Raw genomic sequence first — 26027 nt, 5'->3', positions numbered from 1 at the left:
ATATGTACAAAGCTGGGGTGCTATTTCAGTGTTGGAGAGCCTCAGCAATATTGATGATTTATGAAGAGGAAAATAGGCTGAAGGTGTGAACTGAAGTTTGTATTAGGGAGGGTGTTGGACTAATGTATTCTGTTCAGCTGTTGTAGCCACAGTGCTATGGTGGTATAGTGGTTAGCACATCTGTCTAATGAGCAGGAGATCTGGGTTCTTGTCCCAACCACAGCACAAATTTTAATTCATTGCCTCAGCTCGTATCCTTATCATGTGCACTTTTGTTAGAGAAAGAACAAGAGCTCGAAAGCTAGTGTAAGTATTATTTTCTGTTGCATGTTTCTATGTGAAACACATCAGTGAACTGTAGGTGAGTGGTTACCTTTCCTTATTTCATGGTTTATTATTCACAATGTAACTTGAAAAAGAGAGCCAGCTATCTTACATAAAGTGCTAGATAAGAGAAGACTTGATGGATCCTCAAGTCATGGCACATATAGAAAATACACTGAGGTGACAGAAGTCATGGGATAGCAATATCCACATATACAGGTGGCAGTAGCACCATGTGCACAAGATATAAAATAGCAATGCATTGGCAGAGCGGTCATTTGTAATCAAGTACTTCATGTGAAAAGGTTACCAATGTGATTATAGTCACACAAAAGGAATTAACAGACTTTGAATGCAGAAAGGTAGTTGGAGGAAGATGCATAAGACATTCCATTTTGGAAACCATCAGGGAATTCAATACTCTGAGATCTACAGTGTCAATAGCACGCCAAGAATACCAAATTTCAGGCGTTACTTCTCACCATGGGAACACAGAGTCCGGCAGCCTTCACTTAATGGCTGAGAGCAGCGGTGTTTGTGTAGAGTGTCCAGTGCTAGTGGACAAGCATAAATGATTGAATTAACCACAGAAATCAATGTGGAATGTATGACAAAAATATCCATTATGACAGTGTGACAAAATTTGATGTTAGTGAGCTACAGCATCAGACGAACAATGCAACTGCCTTTGTTAACAGCAGGACATCACATGCAGCAACTCTCCTGTGCTTGTGATCACATCAGTTTCACCCTATATGAATGGAAAAGTGTGGCCTGGTCAGATGAGTCCAGATTTCAGTTGGTAAGAGCTGATGGAAGGGTTTGAGTGTGATGCAGATCCCATGAAGCCATGGACCCAAGTTGTCAACAAGCCACTGTGCAAGATGGTGGTGGCTCCATAACAGTAAGGGCTGTGTTTACATGGAAAGGACTGGGTCCTCTGGTCCAACTGAACTGATCATTGATTGAAAACGGTTATGTTTGGCTACTTGGAGACCATTTGTAGCCATCCATGGACTTCAGGTTTCCAAACAATGATGGCATTTCTATGAATGATAATGCATAATCTTACCAGGCCACAGTTAGTGATAAGTTTGAAGAACATTCTGCACAGTTTGAGCAAATAATTCAGTCACCAAGATATTCTGAGATGAATCCCAGCGAACATTTATGGGACATCATTAAGAGGTCATTCTGAGATGAGTCCCATCGAACATTTATGGGACATCATTAAGAGGTCAGTTCATGCACAAACTCCTGCACAGGCAACACTTTCACAATTATGGATGGCTACAGGGACAGCAAGGCTCAGTATTTCTGCAGGGGCTTTCAATGATTTGTTGAATCCCTGCCACATTAAGATGCTGCATTATACCCTAAAAAGGAACTCTGAAATAATAATAAGAGGTATCTCATGACTTTTGTCACCTCAGTGTACATGCACACTGACCTCCAACCCCAGGGCTTGACCCATAACCATCTGTCACAAAGAAATTTGGTGCCAAAGACTCTGATCCACAGAGCTCTAACAAATCCACATAAAGAGAGTTCTGGAGAAGAATTTCTACCATATTGTAAGTTTAATAACCTGGTTTCTGTAGTCTCTTCTCCATTCCATCTTTGCTAGCACATCTGTCTGAAGTCATGAAGCTGAAAAGCTTAATGAATACTGGATGGTGTTTGCTCAATTAAGTACCAGACACCACAATTTTGGTTTTCCACACATTTCTTATCCTCAGTGTCCTGTTATTGGATCAATGAAAAGTTTCTCAGATTAATAGCACTCAAACCAGGTCAGAATTCACAAACAGACAAGAGTCCAGGCTGAATTCATCAAATAAATTATAATGTTATAGAAACAAAGTTTTTATATAAACACTGTCCAAGGATCTGTAATAGCTTTAACAAGACACTAAAAGAAAATGATTATGTCTGACACAAAATGTAGTCTACATTTACTCTACACATCACAGTTCACATACTGTCCTGTAGTAATTATCAGAGAAAGGTGCACAGTACTTCACTTAGACCAGTTCTTAAGAAAAGTCACCAGTTCTTAAGAAAAGTGTCAATGGTGGTCCAACCCTCCTACCAACCACAACTCGATTCATTAAAAATATTCTCAAACTGAATTTAAAGGAAACACTAGTACTTTTCTTAGCCACTGACATTACTCAGTTCTTGAGATGCTGATAAATGTATTTTTGCAGACTGGTTGCACATAACAGTTACTTGAGTAACTGTAAGCAGCTTCAATGTAGGTGTTATTCATTATTCATTTACCCACTGGACCAGGACTATCACAAAGATATTAGGATGTTCACATTTGAGTACCAACTGACTATTTTGAGTGACATCCAGCTACTTAAAAATTGGCATATTCTTTATTTGTTATTTCAGAAACCTTACAATCGTTTGAAAAATTGCTTGGTTGGCTTTTGCTACCCCAAGTGGACTATAAGTACATATAATTTGGTTTGCAAAATATGTGATTGATGATGCAATAAACATTACACCCAATAACCCTTTACCAACACACTACTGGTCAATCTGAAAGGACCTCTTATTAGGCAAAATGCACGTCATGAATAAATAAAGCAATAAAAACAATTCTGCAACCAAGACTGTTGTTTTCACTACAAATATGTGATGGTCAAGTAATTTAGATAAGTTTGTGGAACCATTTTATGTATCCACAGTAGGAAAGCCCTATTTATTGGTACAAGCACTACATTGAAAACTATGGTTAATTATGCAAAGTCTTAATTAATTGCTTAAACAAATAAGAAAGCAAGCATCCTGGTGCATAAAAAACAGGTTAACAAAAGTATAATAGGAAAAGTCAAAAACTAACAAGGACAAAGACAAAATATGCAACAGAAAACTAACTGCTTCTGAACTTTACTGTTGATTACAGTATTTTGTAAGTTAATTAGATTGACAGAATTTGTATTATGTTACTGAAAAGTTGGAATGCCATTCTTTGTAACAAGTGATGTTGCTAAGTCCATAAATAGACATTAGCTCACTCGATATCTGTTGAGTCACACTACAGTAAAAAAGTTTAATCATCCATATCTTTTAATTAACTACACTATCACAAAAACTACATACACTAGAAGAATCATAAATTCAGCCTAAATGACGTTTTGAAGTATTCATACACATGCCAGATTTAAACTACTTAAGTATCTGTACCCAAGGAGGATGAAGATTAGATAAAAAAGACTTAATACCCAGGAAAAAGCATTGAAGTTCAGAATATAAGTTCATTTTCATTGTTGTTCAAAATGATTTATTTATGTTTTCCACTACAGATTGCAACAGGAATGACCAAAGAAAAGTTTGGCAATATTGATAATTAAGTATTCAAATTGGTAATTCATAATTTTTCTTACAGATGTTTGGAGACTGGAAATATGTACACATACTGAGTGGTTCTCTTGCAGGAGACACATTTCTCATGATAAATGGTTTACTTTTAGCCTACATGTTCTTGCAAGAAATTGATAAAGTGCAAAAGTTTAACTTACCACTATTTTATATCAGTCGTTATTTGAGGTAGGTTAATAAATATTCTTCTGTCTTTCCAACTGTTAAATAAATTCACAAATAATTTGAAGAAACTTTGTAGCTGCTTAATTTTATGTTGTGTGTTATTTTTCTAGGATGACTCCTGCTTATGCCATGGCAGTATTATTTAATTCATCTCTACTGATTCATATGGCATCTGGACCACTCTGGGATGCACATGTGAAACCAATAATGGAAACCTGTCAATCTGATTGGTGGGCCGATATCATTTACATAAAAAATTATTACAACCCTTTATCAGAAGTAAGTACTAAATTAAGTACTGGGATTGCTGGCCATTTTCAAATAAAACACTGCTTCCCTAATGCACTATTGATATCAGCAGTCACATTTTAATGCATATTTCTTTTTGCATTCTTAAATGTTTTTAGTATTTTTAAAAATAAGTTAAGACAAAAATCATTACCCACTCATCTGTATTGTGTAACTGCGAAATCTTATTAGTATTCTAAGAGACACTATACATGGAAAAGTTAACATCCAATCTTACCAATCTTACAGTACATAAATAACAACGAAAATTATCAATTTTTTGAAAATATAATTTGATAGATAAAAAATCTACTTACCAAGCGATGGCAGGAGGAAACATACAGAAGTTATGGAAATGTGCAAGCTTTTGGAGCCAGTGGCCCCTTTCACAGGCAGAAAGTTTGAAAGGAAAGGAAAAGGGATACACGAAAAGGGTCAGTGAGCTTTAGGAAAAGGGGAGAGTCGTGGAAAAGTCACCCAGAACCCCAGGTGAGGAGAAACTTATACCAGAAGAGATGAAAAGGAAAAAAAAACTGGTTGTTGGGGAGTCCTCTGAGTGAGATTTTAAAATATGAGAGCTTAGAGCTGGACGTTAAGGGTAAAAAGCAAGACAGAAATTACTAACAAAGCACTGGGCAATAGTTAATAAGTGCAGAAAGCTAGTTGCGTTATACATGGTAGACAGATGGAGCGGGTTGGTGATTGGGGGGGGGGGGGGGAGGGGGGGGGGGGAGAGGAGGGGGGAGGAAAACTGGAGAGGTCAGAAAAAAATATATAGAAAATGAAAAGGAAGCAGAGAAAGGAATAGTTACTGAAAAAGAAATCCTGAGACCAAAGAAATTAACATAAATTAAACCTACATGGCAGGTGAGAACCAAGGACATGTTGCAACGCCAGTTCTCACTGTGCAGTTCTGTGAAAATGGGATCGGGGGGAGGATCCACATGGCACATCTGATGAAACAAGCACCAAGGTCACAACTATCATGCTGTAGAGCATGCTCTGCAACAGGATATAGTGTGCTGCCAGTACACACCCTCTGCGTATGACTGATACACTCTGTTGCAGAGTGTGCTCTAAACATGACAGTTGTGACCTTGATGCCTATTTCACAACATGTGCCATCTGGATTCTCCCCCTTTACACCAGTTTCTCAGAATACAGGTGGGAACTGGTCTTACAACATATCCTTCGTTCTTGCCACCCATCTAGGTTTAATCTACATTAACTTCTTTGGCCCCAGCATTTCTCTTAAATAACTATTCCTTTTTTTGATTCCTTTCAGTTTTTTATATATTTTATTTTTTAGTCATCTATTTTCCCTCGCCCCCCACATCCACCTGTCTACCATGTATAACACATTTAGCTTTCTGCTTTTATTAACTCTTGCATGATGTTTTGTTAATATTCTCTGTCTTGCATACTACCTCTCAGCTCTCATGTTTTCGAATCTCATACTGTGTAGTTTCCAACAAGCAATTTTTCCTTCTCATCCTGTCTGATAAGTCTCCCTTCACCCTGAGTTCATCTACATCTACATTTATACTCCGCAAGCCACCCAATGGTGTGTGGCGGAGGGCACTTTACGTGCCACTGTCATTACCTCCCTTTCCGGTTCCAGTCGGGTATGGTTCACAGGAAGAACGACTGCCAGAAAGCCTGCGTGCGTGCTCGAATCTCTCTAATTTTACATTTGTGATCTCCTCGGGAGGTATAAGTAGGGGGAAGCAATATATTCGATACCTCATCCAGAAACACACCCTCTTGAAACCTGGACAGCAAGCTACACCACGATGCAGAGCACCTCTCTTGTAGAGTCTGCCACTGGAGTTTGCTAAACATCTCCGTAACGATATCACACTTACCAAATAACCCTGTGACGAAACGCGCCACTTTTCTTTGGATCTTCTCTATCTCCTCCGTCAACCTGACCTGGTATGGAGCCCACAATGATGAGCAATACGCAAGTATAGGTTGAACGAGTGTTTTGTAAGCCACCTCCTTTGTTGATGGGACACATACTCCCAGTGTTTGTTCAGCTATCATATAATCATACAATAAAGGATCCTTCTTTCTATGTATTCGCAATATGTTACATTTGTCTACGTTAAGGGTCAGTTGCCACTCCCTTTACCAAGTGCCTACCTGCTGCAGAACTTCCTGCATTTCGCTACAATTTTCTAATGCTGCAACTTCGCTGTATACTACAGCATCATCCACAAAAAGCCGCAAAGAACTTCCGACAATATCTACTAGGTCATTTGTATATATTGTGAAAAGCAGTGGTCCCATAACACTCCCCTGTGGCATGCCAGAGGTTACTTTAACGTCTGCAGATGTCTGTCCATTGAGAACAACAAGCTGTGTTCTGTTTGCTAAAAGCTCTTCAATCCAGCCACACAGCTGGACTGATATTCCGTAGGCTCTTACTTTGTTTATCAGGTGACAGTGCAGAACTGTATCAAACGCCTTCCAGAAGTCAAGGAAAATAGCATCTATCTGGGAGCCTGTATCTAATATTTTCTGGGTCTCATGAACAAATAAAGTGAGTTGGGTCTCACACAATCACTGTTTCCAGAATCCATGTTGATTCCCACAGATTAGATTCTGGGTTTCCAGAAACAACATGGTACGTGAGCAAAAAACATGTTCTAAAATTCTACAACAAATTGACGTCAGAGATATAGGTCTGTAGTTTTGCGCTTCTGCTCGACGACCCTTCTTGAAGACTGGGACTACCTGTGCTGTTTTCCAATCATTTGGAACCTTCTGTCCCTCTAGAGACTAATGGCACATGGCTGTTAGAAGGGGGGCAAGTTCTTTTGCATGCTGTGTGTAGAATTGAATTGGTATCCCATCAGGTCCAGTGGACTTTCCTCTGTTGAGAGACTCCACTTGCTTTTCTATTCCTTGGACACTTATTTCGATGTCAGCCATTTTTTTGTTTGTTCGAGGATTTAGAGAAGGTCTTCCTCTGTGAAACAGCTTTGGAAAAAGGTGTTTAGTATTTCAGCTTTACACGTATCATCCTCTGTTTCAATGCCATCATCATCCCGGAGTGTCTGGATATGCTGTTTCGAGCCACTTACTGATTTAACATAAGACCACAACTTCCTAGGATTTTCTGTCAAGTCGGTACATATAATTTTACTTTCAAATTCACTGAACACTTCACGCATAGCCCTCCTTACACTAACTTTGACATCTTTTAGCTTCTGTTTGTCTGAGAGGGTGACTTTTCTGTAATTCTCCTCATTACCTAAGTGTCACCAGTACTTTCTCCTTCATCACTCTTCCTCCCCCTTAAGTCTGTCTCGCAGAAGAAGCTTAAGAAGCTTGCACATTTCCTTAACTTTTATTTGTCTCTTCTCCTGCCAATGCTTGGTGAGTAGATTTTTATCTGTCCAATTGCAGTACATAAATAACTATTTTCTCTTGGTGTATGTAGTCTACATATGCAAAAGCAAAGTGTACAGTAACAAAGAAATAGCAACGGAATAACACTGTTGGAGAACCTGTTCCTTCTTTGTATGTGTGTGTGTGTGTGTGTGTGTGTGTGTGTGTGTGTGTGTGTTTGTGTGTGTGTAGTTGTACTTTTATAAGAACTGATTAAGATGCTCAGCTAGAAGGTTCAGGAGTGGGATTCAAATTCAAGGTGACAGGATACAGGATGTGAAAGGATACAGGATGACAGGATATCAACAACCAAGTTTCCTTATGACATTATACTCCTCAGTGAACAGGAACGGGACCTGTATAGAATATACACTGCCTGACAAAAAAGGCGAAGCATCCAGAAGGTGGTGAGGAAGCAAAATGATGAGCAGATATGTGGAGTATGCAATTGCTTCACCTCTGTCCTGGATGCATGCAGTAATTCAGTTGGGAAGGATGTAATAAAGCCATTGCATCCTCCCCTGAGGCAATCTGGCCCACAGCCATTGTAACTAGTGCTTGATATTTTGGATACTGGTATTGTGACGGAGGTCCCACCATGTTCTATCAGAGACAGATCTCAGGATCTTACTGGCTAAGGAAGTACCTCAACATCATGCAGACAGTTCATAGCCACACATTCCATATGTGGATGAACATTGACTTGTTGACTCCACTACACAAAATGAAGAACAGGCCATTTCTTTCTTGAATGCACCTGACCTCAGGCATAGGACAGCCTCTCTATAGGTCTGCCTATCCATTTCAACTGCCTAACTCACCTAAGGCAGGGTACACTTCACTGTATAAAATCTGTCTGCACAGTACCTCAGTTTCATTTACCACATTCTGACAGGAATGGATCCCTTCATTTCTGGAGTTTCTTTAACCCAGTTTTAAAACATATTGCACCATACTCCCCGTACAAAATTCATTTTACTTACATGTTTGTTGGTGTACAAAAACACATCTGTATTAGCATAGAACTTTGGATAACATTTTTCCCACGTTCATTTCCTTTTCTCATTTAGATCCACTATTGTCTTTGTATTTAAAATCATCCAGTCAGCCCATACATCTCAATTTATCATTAAAAATTCCACAAGACATAACAAAGCAAGGACTGAAATTACCATTTTCATCCTTTGTTGGCTCAGTGCATTTTATATTGATGACAAAATCTGCTAAGCTAATCAAGATAACTCGATTTTCTATTCTCCACTGTCACTTATTTTATAAAACATATCACTATATATATTAAATAAATATATATATTAACTATAGTTTATGCCTTCTCACATCATTCAAACATAATGTTACTTAAATATAACCTAATTTTTTGTCCACTATTCCTGTTCCTTGTGTAGTGCCTTCTCTCTATTTAAAACTGATAAAATGATCTTGCTTTGTTGATCACACATCTGCACTATGAATTAATCAATTTCTCTCTAGGTGCCACTCTTATGTTCTGCTTATTATGCTCATGTTAGCAAGTCATATTTCAGGCTATTGCACTGCACACATAGGCTTTCCCCTTTTATCTCCCCTCACAATGTGTGATGCGCCTAACATGCAGCATACTGACGTCATACACAACATGTATATGGCATGAAAATTACAACCATTTGCCCAAGTCATATTGTCACGTGTGTATTGCTCTTGTCAGCCATCCTATGACATCAGGTTATGATAGAAACGTGTGGAAGAGAGAAGGGTTTCACCTTATAAGCTTATGAATATGGATAGAGGGAAAGATGATGTGACTTACCGAACGAAAGCGCTGGCAGGTCGATAGACACACAAACAAACACAAACATACACACAAAATTCTAGCTTTCGCAACAAATGGTTGCTTCGTCAGGAAAGAAGGAAGGAGAGGGAAAGATGAAAGGATGTGGGTTTTAAGGGAGAGGGTAAGGAGTCATTCCAATCCCGGGAGCGGAAAGACTTACCTTAGGGGGAAAAAAGGATGGGTATACACTCGCACACACACATATATCCATCCACACATATACAGACACAAGCAGACATATTTAAAGACAAAGAGTTTGGGCAGAGATGTCAGTCGAGGCGGAAGTGCACAGGCAAAGATGATGTTGAATGACAGATGAGGTATGAGTGGCGGCAACCTGAAATTAGCAGAGATTGAGGCCTGGTGGGTAACGGGAAGAGAGGATATATTGAAGAGCAAGTTCCCATCTCCGGAGTTCGGATAGGTTGGTGTTGGTGGGAAGTATCCAGATAACCCGGACGGTGTAACACTGTGCCAAGATGTGCTGGCCGTGCACCAAGACATGTTTAGCCACAGGGTGATCCTCATTACCAACAAACACTGTCTGCCTGTGTCCATTCATGCGAATGGACAGTTTGTTGCTGGTCATTCCCACATAGAAAGCTTCACAGTGTAGGCAGGTCAGTTGGTAAATCACGTGGGTGCTTTCACACGTGGCTCTGCCTTTGATCGTGTACATCTTCCGGGTTACAGGACTGGAGTAGGTGGTGGTGGGAGGGTGCATTGGACAGGTTTTACACCGGGGGCAGTTACAAGGGTAGGAGCCAGAGGGTTGGTTTGGGAATTTCATAGGGATGAACTAAGAGGTTACGAAGGTTAGGTGGACGGCGGAAAGACACTCTTGGTGGAGTGGGGAGGATTTCATGAAGGATGGATCTCATTTTCAGGATCCATCCTTCATGAAATCCTCCCCACTCCACCAAGAGTGTCTTTCCGCCATCCACCTAACCTTCGTGACCTGTTAGTTCATCCCTATGAAATCCCCAAACCACCTTCCCTACCCTCTGGCTCCTATCCTTGTAACCGCCCCCAGTGTAAAACCTGTCCCATGCACCCTCCCACCACCACCTACTCCAGTCCTGTAACCTGGAAGGTGTACACGATCAAAGGCAGAGCCACATGTGAAAGCACCCACGTGATTTACCAACTGACCTGCCTACACTGTGATGCATTCTATGTGGGAATGACCAGCAACAAACTGTCCATTCGCATGAATGGATACAGGCAGACAGTGTTTGTTGGTAATGAGGATCACCCTGTGGCTAAACATGCCTTGGTGCACGGCCAGCACATCTTGGCACAGTGTTACACTGTCCGGGTTATCTGGATACTTCCCACCAACACCAACCTATCCGAACTCTGGAGATGGGAACTTGCTCTTCAATATATCCTCTCTTCCCATTACCCACCAGGCCTCAACCTCTGCTAATTTCAAGTTGCCGCCACTCATACCTCACCTGTCATTCAACATCATCTTTGCCTCTGCACTTCTGCCTCGACTGACATCTCTGCCCAAACTCTTTGTCTTTAAATATGTCTGCTTGTGTCTGTATATGTGTGGATGGATATGTGTGTGTGTTCGGGTGTATACCCATCCTTTTTTCCCCCTAAGGTAAGTCTTTCCACTCCCGGGATTGGAATGACTCCTTACCCTCTCCCTTAAAACCCACTTCCTTTTGTCTTTCCCTCTCCTTCCCTCTTTCCTGACGAAGCAACCGTTTGTTGCGAAAGCTAGAATTTTGTGTGTATGTTTGCGTTTGTTTGTGTGTCTATCGACCTGCCAGCGCTTTCGTTCAGTAAGTCACATCATCTTTGTTTTTAGATATATTTTTCCCACGTGGAATGTTTCCCTCTATTATATTGGATAGAGGGAAAGGTAGAGCTGGTACTCCTGGTGGAGAAAGAAAACATGAAAGTGAAGAATAGATCTGTCATGATTAAAGAAAGAAAGAAAGAAGCTCCAAAAGACAGAATCACAACTTCACCATCACAGGCCATGAAAATTGACCTTAGGTAAGCTCTGTTGCAAGTGTGGAGAGAAAAAACAACAACATGTTAAAGAAGAAAAATAAAAAAATGGTAAATTGTCAACTATCATCATCACAATTCAGTCCATCTTGGCATCTCTATCAACTACGCATAAAGAACCTCCCACATAAAACCAATAGAAACCTACCATTTTGTATTGTTCCTTATAAAAAAATATAAAATCCCAATTATACATAACAGTATACACAGATAATATGTATCTTTTTCTGTAAGAAATATACTACATATTATTAATACTTAAAAAGTGATAATTCCAGTTATCTGCAGAGCAAATTTTAGTGCACAAACAAGGATACAATGTCTTTATTAAGTAAGAAAGAATAGTAAGAGGTACAGAATATAGAATAGTGTAAGGGGAAGGAATGTCTTTGGAGAAACAGAGGAAGAAATATCAAAGCCATTAATTTGTACTTCCGACAGGCATTATTTTGCCAAATTTGTAAAGGGTTTCACTTCTCCTGGAGCTATATATTTCTTAACCATATCAAGATTATATAGTCCCTTTTCCTGGCCTGTATTTGGATCAACCAGTAATGGTTCTTTAGGATGTGGTATTCCTATCATATTAGAAAGTGCATCACTGGTTAAATAACTCACATAAAATCTATCTTTCTGAAGTCCTCTTGCCTTTTTGGTAATGATGAAATGAAAAGGATAGTTGCTGCTCACCATATAGCAGAGATGCTGAGTTGCAGAAAGGGACAACAAAAAGGCTGTCACACAACTAGCTGTCGGCTGACAAGGCCTTTGTCAAAATTAGACAACATACACACAGGCACACTCACGCAAACACAACTCACACACACATGACCAAGATCTCTGGCAGCTGGAGCCCTGTGGTCATATGTGTGTGAGTTGTATTTTCTTGCCGGCCAGTGTGGCCGAGCAATTCTAGGCGTGTCAGTCTGGAACCGCGTGACCACTACAGTCGCAGGTTCAAATCCTGCCTCGGGCACGGATGTGTGTGATGTCCATAGGTTAGTTAGGTTTAAGTAGTTCTAAGTTCTAGGGGACTGATGACCTAAGATGTTAAGTCCCATAGTGCTCAGAGCCATTTGAACCATTTTCTTTTTTTGTATTTTCTTGAGTGAGTGCATGTATATATGTTGTCTAATTATGAGAAAGACCTTGTTGGCCAAAAGCTAGTTGTGTGACAGTCTTTTTGTTCTGTCTTTTTGCAACTCAGCATCTGCACTATATGGCAAGGAGCAACTATCCTTTTCATTATAGTGCTACAGTCCATCCTGGATTTTTCACTTTTTGGTAATGATCTAGAGAATGTCCTTAAAAATGTGCTGGATGCAACTCCCATCTGGTTCAAACTTTGGAAACTGCTTAGAAAAAATTATTCTGTTTCCCATCTGAATATCCTCACAAAACTCCTGAGGTACAGTAACACTATCATTAAAGTCATTAGTTCTAAATTCTATTTTTGCATTTTCTAAAGCATCTCACAATTTCTGTATTTCCTTTTTGGGTCTACAATATCTCCCAAAGAACTGGTTCAGGTACTAGGAGACTGAATGTGTCCCATACTTTTTGTTGTGCAGAATTGTGAAATGTCTCTTCCAAACTAGTCAAGGTTGTTTGGGGACTCAAACTTCGTTTAATACTTTTCCCTGCTCTAACATTTTGACCTTCCCCTGAGTTCCTGAGGTTTTGTTGTCTAAGTTTATGCTTTACTATGAACTTCTTTGTAATGATTGTGTACTTCATTCCTCACTAAATCACATTGTTCATTAATGACCATCTGTACTTTGCTAGGGAAATCATATAATTCTTTCTTCATAGCAGTAACTTTATGTCCCTGTATGTTAACTGTAGACATTGACTCCTCTTCAAATGCTTCTGCCTGTGATTTAATCACCACCATCTCAGTCGTGGTAGCTTCTAACTGGTGGATGATACTTTTCCTAACTTCAAAAGTAGAATTCCATCAGGGCTTAATGGTAGCTTCCAATTCTGCTTTAATATCATTCCCCATGTACTTTAAGGGCTCCCTGTGAGTTTCTTAATGTTTCTTCTAATTTTTCTCATTAAATGTTTTACTGTTTTCTCTCATAGCTTCACTGTTCTGTTTCACACACAACCTAAACCATTCTGGTGCTTCTACTGCAATTTTTCCCGTCCACACAGGCTTACACTAATAATTAAATTCTCAACTAATTAGTTAAATCAAGTGTTCTATCAATTTCTTCATTCACGAATTCCAGTAACTAATCCCATAGGTTCATGTACAAATAACAATAGAATAATAAAAAAGAAAGAGCTAAACTGACAAAATCACATCTCCCCTGATGCATACAATGGTGAACTGATGACATTGCCATTGACTGCACAGGTGAAGCCGCTGCACTGTGTTGAGAAACTGTGGCAGGCAGCTGCTGCTGTGGCAATGAACTGCTGAAGTGGCATACTATGAAGACTCGTGCCACTGTAGTCAGTGCGTCTAATTGAACTGCTGTTATCCGTTCTGCCTGCTGCTATCCTGTCATTACCAGTACTCTTTCTTGCCAGACAAGCTGCAGACTCTTCTGTGTTGTAATTGATGTGTATGTGAGTGTCATTTGAATAATGCTTTGTACACATGAACAACAATTATCTCACTTGGCACAGACAAATGCTACTATTTATCTTCTGGCTGTGAAAATATCTTCTGATCTTGTTATCTAGAATATTATTAACTTGTTTTCATTAGATCACCATTTGGGGCACCACATGCTCAGTCATATAAGTTCCAATGATGATTCTTTAGTTGCCCCAAGCAACCATGTATTTCTTCAAGATAATTAAAAAAAAATAATCCCAAAACCCTCTGTTCTGGCATCTAGTTTTCTTCTCCTGTCATGGTTGCCAAACGCTGTGTTTCCTCCTATGTATGTGTGTGTGTGTGTGTGTGTGTGTGTGAGAGAGAGAGAGAGAGAGAGAGAGAGAGCAGGTGGGGGGTGGGGGGTGGGGGGGGGTGGGAGGGGGGGAGGCTGGTAATTTGGCTGTAACACCGTGTGAGTAGGGAACACTGTGTGGGGGGATCTGTCAGTGTGATATGGCCTAAGTTATACAGGGTGTTACAAAAAGGTACGGCCAAACTTTCAGGAAACATTCCTCACACACAAAGAAAGAAAATATGTTATGTGGACATGTGTCCAGAAACACTTACTTTCCATGTTAGAGCTCATTTTATTACTTCTCTTCAAATCACATTAATCATGGAATGGAAACACACAGCAACAGAACATACCAGCGTGACTTCAAACACTTTGTTACAGGAAATGTTCAAAATGTCCTCCGTTTGTGAGGATACATGCATCCACCCTCCGTGGCATGGAATCCCTGATGCGCTGATGCAGCCCTGGAGAAGGGCGTATTGTATCACAGCCGTCCACAATACGAGCAGGAAGAGTCTCTACATTTGGTACCGGGGTTGCGTAGACAAGAGCTTTCAAATGCCCCCATAAATGAAAGTGAAGAGGGTTGAGGTCAGGAGAGCGTGGAGGCCATGGAATTGGTCCGCCTCTACCAATCCACCGGTCATCAAACCACATGTTGTGTCGTACTTGTATAGGTGCATGTTCTAGCAGCACAGGTAGAGTATCCTGTATGAAATCATGATAATGTGCTCCATTGAGCGTAGGTGGAAGAACATGGGGCCCAATCAAGACATCACCAACAATGCCTGGCCAGACATTCACAGAAAATCTGTGTTGATGATGTGATTGCACAATTGCATGCTGATTCTCGTCAGCCCACACATGTTGATTGTGAAAAATTACAATTTGATCACGTTGGAATGAAGCCTCATCCATAAAAAGAACATTTGCACTGAAATGAGGATTGACACATTGTTGGATGAACCATTCGCAGAAGTGTACCCGTGGAGGCCAATCAGCTGCTGATAGTGCCTGCACATGCTGTACATGGTAGGGAAACAACTGGTTCTCCTGTAGCACTGACTGCAAAACCATGTTCATGATGAACACTAACCTGTTGATGCTATGTACTGATGTGCTTGATGCTAGTACTGTAGAGCAATGAGTCGCATGTCAACACAAGCACCAAAGTCAACATTACCTTCCTTCAATTGGGCCAACTGGCGGTGAATCAAGGAAGTACAGTACATACTGACGAAACTAAAATGAACTCTAAAATGGAAATTAAGCGTTTTCGTACACATGCCCACATAACATCTTTTCTTTATTTGTTTGTGAGGAATGTTTCCTGAAAGTTTGGTCGTACCTTTTTGTAACACCCTGTATTTGACTATTCTTCTTCGAATATAATCACCTTTCATTTTGTTCTTGTGATCTTGATTTTGCATCCCAGGAGGGATTACTTCCAACTACTGGATGAGGAACAGGCCTTCAACAATAATCTTATGTATTGTTCTAATTATTTACATCAGGTGTGAGGACAGATCCAAGTATCAGTAACACATAAACACAAACACATTGATCAGTACATGCAACTGCATTGAACTCAATATCTCAGATTAACTATTTTCATTTGTCTTGAGCCTTTACATTGTAGTATGTCCATATTCTCTGAGGTGATCATGACACCTTCAAGGAGTGTCAGTAAGGCATAAATGGCCATGTACAGCAAGTGCTACTGCACTCACCAAGCCGCACCATGCTCCTGCTGTGTTTGGTCACTGCATACACACCATCTGCCCACCTGCACAGATCACAGATCAGTGCGTACAGAGTGTATTTTTTTTTTTTTCCAATAGATGAAATATTTATTAAATACATTACCACTTGTCACCAGCATGAGCGCTCTCAGTAGAACATTGGTCATTCTCAGACATAACTCATTTTACACTACAAGACCTCTCTCCAGGTCATCACCATCCTCATTGATGACGGTCATCAAGAATAGTGCAGAGCCATGATTCATCTGTGAACACAATGTGATGCGATTCACTAGCAGCAATCCAGGCATACTGGGTACAGCACCACTCCAAATACAGGCATTTGTGTTGTGGTGCAGCCTTGCGTGTGATGGTAATTGTCTAGTATGGCTGCTGTTGCTTTCTGATCAACATAGAATGTTGCAAGGATTCCATTACTTCTTCTTTGGTGGCAGGCAAAAATGGGAATGGGTTACACTCTGCTCATTGCACAATATGGCAATCTTACCTTGTGGTAATCAGGCATGGTCAATCAGAACTGTGACAATGAGTATGTCTGCCCACAGGTTTCCATGCAGTCTAACATTGGGAACTGTCACATCTGAATGACCCACAAATCTGGATATTGCACAGTTTGACCAGCTGGCCAAATGCAGGCCTACTGTGAGGCCCCTTTGAAATTCTGTTAGGTGCTCTTAGCATTGTCTAAGACGAATACATGTCTTCTCTATGTCCTTCACGATGATCATCCAACATCTGCTGTTGTCAACAAACCCACTAGTGAGGGAAGGAACACATGGTACATGTTGTTCTGGATGCATTCTGCACTGTTCAGTGCTTCGTTATTTATTCATGAACAATTGATCATGTACATGAAATGGGTTTTCATATGTATTGTATATATATAGTATATAGTATAGTATATAATATAGTATATGTATGTTCATATGTATAGCACATTTGAAACTATTTTGGGACTTATTTAATATAGTATAAGTCTATATTATTACAGTTTCTTGTTTCATAATTGTGGATAAAATTTCTATTAGTTAAAATCTTTGGCTGTTTCTTTTTATTGAGAAGAGACAGATTTTAATATAGAGGGAAGGTACAGTCAATATTGTTTCAACTAAAATAATTAATTTTTGAAAATATAATGTAATTGGATAGATGAAAAATCTACCCACTTAGTGGTGATAGGAAAACGTACACACATAAAAGAATATACTTATGGGAGCTTTTGGAGTCACTGGCTGCTTCTTCTAATAGAAGGGTAGAAGGGGGAAACAGAGAGGGTTGAAGGAAAAGAACTGGAGAAGTTTAGGAAAAGATGTAGATTTCAGAAAAGTCACCCAGAACTGCGGGTCAGGGGAGACTTACCTGATGAAGTGCATTCCAAGTAGCAGAGATGGGGGAAGAGAGGGGGAATAGGCAGGTCAGAAAATGAAAGATGTAGAAAACTAAAAGGGAGTGAATAAAGGAAAAGTTAATGTGAAGAAATGCTGAAGACTGAAGAAATTAAGGGCAGGTAGTTGACAAAAGCCAAGGACATGTTGTAGTGCCAGTTACCACATTTGGAGTTCTGAGGATTTGGTGTGTGAGGGAAGAATTGAATGGCACATGTGGTGAAACAGGTACCGAGGTCACCACTGTCATGTTGTAGAGCATGCTCTGCAAGAGATTATTGTTTGTTGCCAGGATACATACATCTTCTGCCTATGCTTATTCATGCTAACTGATAACTTGGAGGTAGTAGGGCTGATGTAAAAGGCCAAACAGTATATACAGTTGGTATACATGTGTAATTACGCAGGTGGCTTTCCCTTTGGTTGTATATGTATTGCTAGTTACAAGGCTGGCAACTGATGGTAGGAGGCTGGATAGGTCAAGTCTCACAGCATGGATGATGACACAGATAGGAGCCAAGGGGTATGGATATGGGTTTGTGAATTTTAGGAAGATGGTAGAAACACAATCTGGAACCACAACACCCTAATTCAGTAGTTAACCATTCCTCCAAACCTCTCTCCCAATCTGAAACCTCTGTCCTATCCAAAGGCCTCACCTTCAGCCCCACTCCCAGATTCAACCAAACAGCCCTCGTCAAAGATTTACTGTCCTACACTCATACTCTCTGATGGAAATATCACTTTGCCATGAAGAAAAATGATCCTAATCGTACTCCTAATGATCCAACTCCCCAAGACACTATCCTAATTGAACCTTGCCTGGAACAGTTCCGTCCTCCGTTACAGCGGGACCCACCTCCTCTTCCTCAAAATCACCCTCTCCAAACCTTCCAGGAATTTCTGACTTCCAGCCTTGCTTCTCAATCCTTCTTAAAAAACCTTAATCCTACTACCAACATCACCACTGCTGAAGCCCAAGCTATCCGTGATCTGAAGGCTGACCGATCCATTGTCATTCTTCCGGCGGACAAGGGTTCCACGGCCGTCATACTTGATCGTTGGGAGTATGTGGCTGAGAGACTGCGTCAGCTTTCAGACAACACCACATACAAAGTTTACCAAGGTAATCCCATTCCTGATGTCCAGGCGGAGCTTCAAGGAATCCTCAGAACCTTAGGCCTCCTACAAAACCTTTCAAGTGACTCCATCAACCTCCTGACCCCACCGACACCCCGCACCCCTACCTTCTAACTTCTTCCTAAAATTCACAGACCCAATCATCCCAGCCACCCCATTGTAGCTGGTTACCAAGCCCCCACAGAACGTATCTCTGCCTACGTAGATCAACACCTTCAACCCATTACATGCAGTCTGCCATCCTTCATCAAAGATACCAACCACTTTCTCGAACACCTGGAATCCTTACCACCGGAAACCATCCTTGTAACCTTTGATGCCACTTCCTTATACACAAAAATATTCCGCACGTCCAGGGCCTCACTGTGATGGAGCACTTCCTTTCACGCCGATCACCTGCCACCCTACCTAAAACCTCTTTCCTCATTACCTTAGCCAGCATAATCCTGACCCACAACTTCTCCACTTTTGAAGGCCAGACATACCAACAATTAAAGGGAACAGCCATGGGTACCAGGATGGCCCCCTCGTACGCCAACCTATTCATGAGTCGCTTAGAGGAAGTCTTCTTGGTTACCCAGGCCTGCCAACCCAAAGTTTGGTACAGATTTATTGATGACATCTTCATGATCTGGACTCACAGTGAAGAAGAACTCCAGAATTTCCTCTCCAACCTCAACTCCTTTGGTTCCATCAGATTCACTTGGTCCTACTCCAAATCCCATGCCATTTTCCTTGACGTTGACCTCCATCTGTCCAATGGCCAGCTTCACACGTCCATCCACATCAAACCCACCAACAAGCAACAGTACCTCCATTATGACAGCTGCCACCCATTCCACATCAAACGGTCCCTTCCCTACAGCCTAGGTCTTTGTGGCAAATGAATCTGCTCCAGTCCGGAATCCCTGAGCCATTACACCAACAACCTGAAAACAGCTTTCACATCCCGCAACTACCCTCCCGACCTGGTACAGAAGCAAATAACCAGAGCCACTTCCTCATCCCCTCAAACCCAGAACCTCCCACAGAAGAGCCACAAAAGTGCCCCACTTGTGACAGGATACTTTCCGGGACTGGACCAGACTCTGAATGTGGCTCTCCAGCAGGGATATGACTTCCTCAAATCCTGCCCTGAAATGAGATCCATCCTTCATGAAATCCTCCCCACTCCACCAAGAGTGTCTTTCCGCCATCCACCTAACCTTCGTAACCTCTTAGTTCATCCCTATGAAATCCCCAAACCAACCCTCTGGCTCCTACCCTTGTAACTGCCCCCGGTGTAAAACCTGTCCAATGCACCCTCCCACCACCACCTACTCCAGTCCTGTAACCCGGAAGGTGTACACGATCAAAGGCAGAGCCACGTGTGAAAGCACCCACGTGATTTACCAACTGACCTGCCTACACTGTGAAGCTTTCTATGTGGGAATGACCAGCAACAAACTGTTCATTCACATGAATGGACACAGGCAAACAGTGTTTGTTGGTAATGAGGATCACCCTGTGGCTAAACATGTCTTGGTGCACGGCCAGCACATCTTGGCACAGTGTTACACCTTCCGGGTTATCTGGATACTTTCCACTAATACCAATCTGTCAGAACTCCGGAGAGGGGAACTTTTCGTTATCCGCCAGGCCTCAACCTCTGCCAATTTCAAGTTGCCGCCACTCATACCTCACCTGTCTTTCAACAACATCTTTGTCTCTGTACTTCCGCCTCGACTGACATCTCTGCCCAAACTCTTTGCCTTTACAAATGTCTGCTTGTGTCTGTATATGTGCGGATGGAAATGTGTGTGTGTGCGAGGATATACCTGTCCTTTTTTCCCCCTAAGGTAAGTCTTGCTGCTCCCAGGATTGGAATGACTCCTTACCCTCTCCCTTAAAATCCACAACCTTTCGTCTTTCCCTCTCCTTCTCTCTTTCCTGATGAAGCAACTGTTGGTTGTGAAAGCTTGAATTTTGTGAGTATGTATGTGTTTGTTTGTGTATCTATCGACCTGTCAGCGCTTTCGTATGGTAAGTCACATCATCTTTGTTTTTAAATATATTTTTCCCGTGTGGAATGTTTCCCTCTATTATATTCATATAGTATAGTATAGTATATATAGTATAGTATATAATATAGTATATGTATGTTCATTTGGGTAGCACATTTGAAACTATTTTGGGACTTGTTTAATATAGTATAAGTCTATATTATTACAGTTTCTTGTTTCATAATTGTGGATAAAATTTCTATTAGTTAAAGTCTTTGGCTGTTTCTTTTTATTGAGAAGAGACAGATTTTAATATAGAGGGAAGGTACAGTCAATATTGTTTCAACTAAAATAATTAATTTTTGAAAATATAATGTAATTGGATAGATGAAAAATCTACCCACTTAGTGGTGATAGGAAAACGTACACACATAAAAGAATATACTTATGGGAGCTTTTGGAGTCACTGGCTGCTTCTTCTAATAGAAGGGTAGAAGGGGGAAACAGAGAGGGTTGAAGGAAAAGAACTGGAGAAGTTTAGGAAAAGATGTAGATTTCAGAAAAGTCACCCAGAACTGTGGGTCAGGGGAGACTTACCTGATGAAGTGCATTCCAAGTAACAGAGATGGGGGAAGAGAGGGGGAATAAGCAGGTCAGAAAATGAAAGATGTAGAAAACTAAAAGGGAGTGAATAAAGGAAAAGTTAATGTGAAGAAATGCCGAGACCAAAGAAATTAAGGGCAGGTAGTTGACAAGAACCAAGGACATGTTGTAGTCCCAGTTACCACATTTGGAGTTCTGAGGATTTGGTGTGTGAGGGAAGAATTGAGATGGCACATGTGGTGAAACAGGTACCGAGGTCACCACTGTCATGTTGTAGAGCATGCTCTGCAAGAGATTATTGTTTGTTGCCAGGATACATACATCTTCTGCCTGTGCTCATTCATTCTAACTGATACCTTGGAGGTAGTAGGGCTGATGTAAAAGGCCAAACAGTATATACAGCTGGTATATATGTGTAATTACACAGGTGGCTTTCCCTTTTGTTGTATATGTATTGCTAGTTACAAGGCTGGCATAGGTGATGGTAGGAGGCTGGATAGGTCAAGTCTCACAGCCTGGATGATGACACAGATAGGAGCCAAAGGGTATGGATATGAGTTCAAAAAGAGCATGGGGTCTGATAAGGATATTGGGAGGGTAGTAGAAAGCAATTATAGGTGTCATGGTCAAAATGTTGGACAGAATGGATCTCATTCCAGGGCCTGATGTTAAGAAGTCATAGGCTTGTTGGAGTAGCTGAGTAGTACAATCAAAAACAGGATAATGTTAAGTGACAAGAGGTGTACACCTAAGTTGTTTTTTGGAGGGACCAGCATTGGATGTGATGGTGTGGGAAATCTGCCTTTGAACTGTATTGCTGGAGTAATTATGTTTAGTGGAGGGTGAAGTGAGAATGGTGGTGTATTACTGTAAAGAGTATGTATCTGAACAAATATGTCTGCCTCGAATGCCAAGGCTGTTTGGGAGGGAATGTCTGATATGGAAAGGATGGCAACTGCAAAAAGTAAGTACTGTTCTCTATCAGTAGGTTTAATGTGAACTTCATTGAGAAATGCTCCTTCCTATGCCATCCTCTTCATGGGCCACTAGGAGGGGGCTTTCATGGGACCCATAAGCCTTTACCCCTCATTTGGTTTAGATGCATTGATATCATCTTTGCCATATGAACTCACATGATGCAGACCTGTTAAAATTCTTGGAATATCTAAATCTCACATTGTCATATTTTGAATCCCAAGCCATTCTCTCTTGACACTGATCTCATCCTCACCAAAGGACAGCTAAACACTTCTGTTCACATTTAACATACTAATAAACAACAATATTTACATTTTGACAACTGCCATCCTTTCCACATCAAACCTTTCCTCCCATACAACATTGGCATTCAAGGCAAACATATTTATTCAGATGCCAACTCTTTACAGCAATATACCACAACTCTCACCTCAGCCTTCACTAGATGTAATTACCCCAGCAGCCTAGTTGAGAAGCAGATTTCCTGGGTCATAACATCCAATACCGTTACTGCTGATCCCTCCAAAAAACAACTTAGGAATGCAGCTCTAGTCACACAGTATTGTCCTGATACTGAATTTATTAATTAATTACTCCAACAAGAATATAACTTCCTACAATCATGCCCTGAAATGAGATCCATTACGTCTGGTATTTTTCCCATCACTAAGTGTAGGTGCAGTACTGGGTTATGGGATATTGGACAGGAGTTTAGTGGATCACTTCTACTACCCTTTCTGTAGAAGTGTGTGACCTGCAGTTTCTTCCAACTACTGTGTATGGTTTTACATTCAATGGATCTATGACAGATCATAATTAGAAGAGTAACTCAGCTGCAAATTCAGTACAGAATCATCGGGACCTGAAGCTTTGTTCAGTTTTAACAATTTCAGCTGTTTCACAGTGACACTGACACTAATACTTATTTTGCTCATCTTTTCATTGGAAGGAGGATGGAAATGGGGCAGTTCTCCTGGGTTTTCCTTTGTAAGGGAATATTTGAAAACAGAGTTAAGTATTTCAGATTTTGCTTTGCTACCCTCAATTTCAGTTCCTGTTACATATGATAGAGGCTGAACACTAACTTTGGTGCCACTGACAGCCTTTACATATGACCAGAATTTTTTGTTTTGTTTTGTGAAATATCATTTGACAATATTGCGCTATTGTAATTATTGAAGGCTTCACGTATTGTTCCATTGACAGCCAAATGCTTTTCATTCAGCATCACTATATCTATTGAGTCCTACGCTTTGTTTTACACATATGAAGCAGTAGTCTCTGTTTCTATAGAAACTATTTTTTTAAACTTGAGATAGAGTTCCTCTAAATGTTCCTGCCTTGTGCTGAAAGTTTCAAGTTCATCATTGAGATATGAAACTAGTGATTTTTATCTCATTTAATGAATATGTATATCTTGTTGCTTGTTTAATTGTCCTTCGTACTTTGATAGTCATTGCTGCCACATCCGTGTCATGGCCACTGATATTAGTTTTGATGTGTACATCCACAAAGAGGCCAGGTCTATCTTTTGCCATTAGATTCAGTACACTTCCTTGTGAGTGGGGCTCTGAATTATCTGTTCTTGGTGGTTTCATGGAAGGAATTTAGTAATGTTTCACAGGATGCATTATCATGCTCATCACTATAATTTTCTCAGTTGTTTTTGGGTGATAAATGTCTCCAACAATGATTATAGAATGATTGCGGAAGTGAACTGAGGTTTTATCTGAAGTTTTCAGCTATATCAGATGTTGAATCTGGTGAGTGATAGAAGGATCCAATTACCATTTGATGCCCATCCCTTACTCTGAGTTTTGCCCAAAGAAACTCACGTGCAGCTTCAATTTCAATCTTGATGGATTTGATGTTCTTGTCTACTGCAACAAACACACCACCTCCGATTTCCATTAGCCTATCATTTTGTTATACACTTAAATTTTCCCCAAAAATCTCACTGCTGTCAATTTCAGGTTTCAACCAGCTTTCCACTCCTAGTACTCTGTGAGCTTCACTGCATTTCAAGATCACTTTGAACTTTGGTATGTTCCAGATGCTTCAGCAGTTAATCTGTAGGATTTTAATATGCTTACCTGTGGAAGGCATTTCTTTCGATCATACACTGATACTTCTGGGTTTGATGGAGAGTTGACTACTCTAAAACACTCTGGTGTGCACCCTGCGCGCACTCAGTTACCTGGGTGGAAGTCTCTGATGTGCAGTGCACACCTGACCCCTATGGTTCTCAATCCTGTGGCACAAGTCCAAGAAGTCACAGCCTATCTGGTCACAGAATCTTAAAAGTGTCTGGTTCAGTCCTACCACAAGGGGCCCTAATCAGTACTGGGGACAATGCTGCAAATTGTGAAACTCTGTACACAAGATTGGTCTTCTCAACTTCTCTGCCAGTTGCTGGAATGATCCAAGATGGAGCCCAGATGACAGGCATCATTTGTTCCAACATGTGTCACAGTCTGCGATTGGTTGTACCTTGTTACCTCATTGGCTGGTGAAATAGCCTCTTCAGCAAGTTGAATGAGGCTCCCCAGGCACACACAGTGAGTGCACCTGGTTTCCTTTCCTGTCCCTTGCTGCCATCTTTCACCATACATTTGACCTGATGATTCATAGGCCCTTACCCTTTTGCATTTACCTCTTCTTGAAAAAGGACAAAACAGGTTTCCTCAAAACAGATGAAGTCAGTCCCAAGGGCTCAGTTTCAGTTTCAGTGAAAGGTAACACCTCAAACTTGCTGGTTAGTGGGATTGGTATAACATGCTGAGTCCTCCGGTAATGGATCTGGGGGATGTGTTATTTTCTACCGCATATGTCGATACCAAATCTAATGAGGGAGGTTGTAAATGTTTTCTTATATTTTTGTCAGAATATTTTTTGTGAATTGTAATTTGCCTTATTTTATACTAATTTGCTTATATGTTCGAGAGTGCCAGCATATTAATTAATATTAGTAGATGCGACGAAGAATATAAAAGAGACTGGTTACAAGTGGAAGCTTGTGTGTTGTGTGAAATGACTTTGACACTGGAGTCACTGGAGTCGTCTTTGACCATACTCAGATGGCAGAGAACTCTCAATGTGTGATGGTGGAACAATGTGCAGGTCCCCGTTATAATAATTTGCAAGTGACCAGCAAAAATGAGTTATTCTACTACTTTTTTATATAAACATCAAGAAGGAAGCACATTTGGAGAAATGGTATTTGAAGCACCAAAAATGAGGCAAACGCATTGAACCAGGCCATTTCCACAGCCGACGAAACAGCATTATGGAATCATACTTTCACTAGACGACTGAAGCCAACGCAAAAAAGTCAAATATCGTCTTATAAACATTTCACGGAAAAGTGAGTACTGCCACGAGATATGCTAAATTCAAGTATATAAAAATAGTGAGCATATTTCACTCCCTGGTACCCATCCAACCTGTATGGAATGCCTAGGTCTACCATTGAAATGCCACTTGCAGTCAAGTGAACAAGTAATGACAGATTCTGTACTTTCTGCAGGGGAGACAAGATCCACAGGTGGGGATAGTACCACTGATACATAACTCTTAGGAGCTCTTCCAACACACCAATATGAATCAGTTGCTAGTCATTTTACAGTAGACAGGGTGATTTTCAGCTGCTTAAGAATGTCAACCAACTCATGTTGAGTTCAAGAACAGCTGCATTTTGGCTGGTGCATTGTATTACTGGACAGTTAACAAATAACTTTAAACTGAGCCAGCTGATTACCTTTTACTTTGTTGAACTTGTTGTTGTTGTTGTTGTTGTTGTGGTCTTCAGTTCTGAGACTGGTTTGATGCAGCTCTCCATGCTACTC

At 40.7% G+C, this 26027-nt stretch overlaps 1 protein-coding gene across 1 annotated transcript in view; it reads left to right on the top strand.

Annotated features, from left to right (window-relative positions):
- The window catches only part of LOC124775555 (nose resistant to fluoxetine protein 6-like), a 153157-nt gene that overhangs the window by 26767 nt on the left and 100363 nt on the right, over positions 1-26027 (top strand). The window contains exons 4-5 of the mRNA XM_047250384.1: positions 3725-3885; positions 3993-4161. Coding sequence (XP_047106340.1) covers positions 3725-3885; positions 3993-4161 — 330 coding nt within the window. The remainder of the gene's footprint in view (positions 1-3724; positions 3886-3992; positions 4162-26027) is intronic.

Source organism: Schistocerca piceifrons, chromosome 2, assembly GCF_021461385.2.
Source record: "Schistocerca piceifrons isolate TAMUIC-IGC-003096 chromosome 2, iqSchPice1.1, whole genome shotgun sequence".
Classification (NCBI taxonomy): domain Eukaryota; kingdom Metazoa; phylum Arthropoda; class Insecta; order Orthoptera; family Acrididae; genus Schistocerca; species Schistocerca piceifrons.
This window is presented reverse-complemented; position numbering and strand designations above follow the sequence as displayed.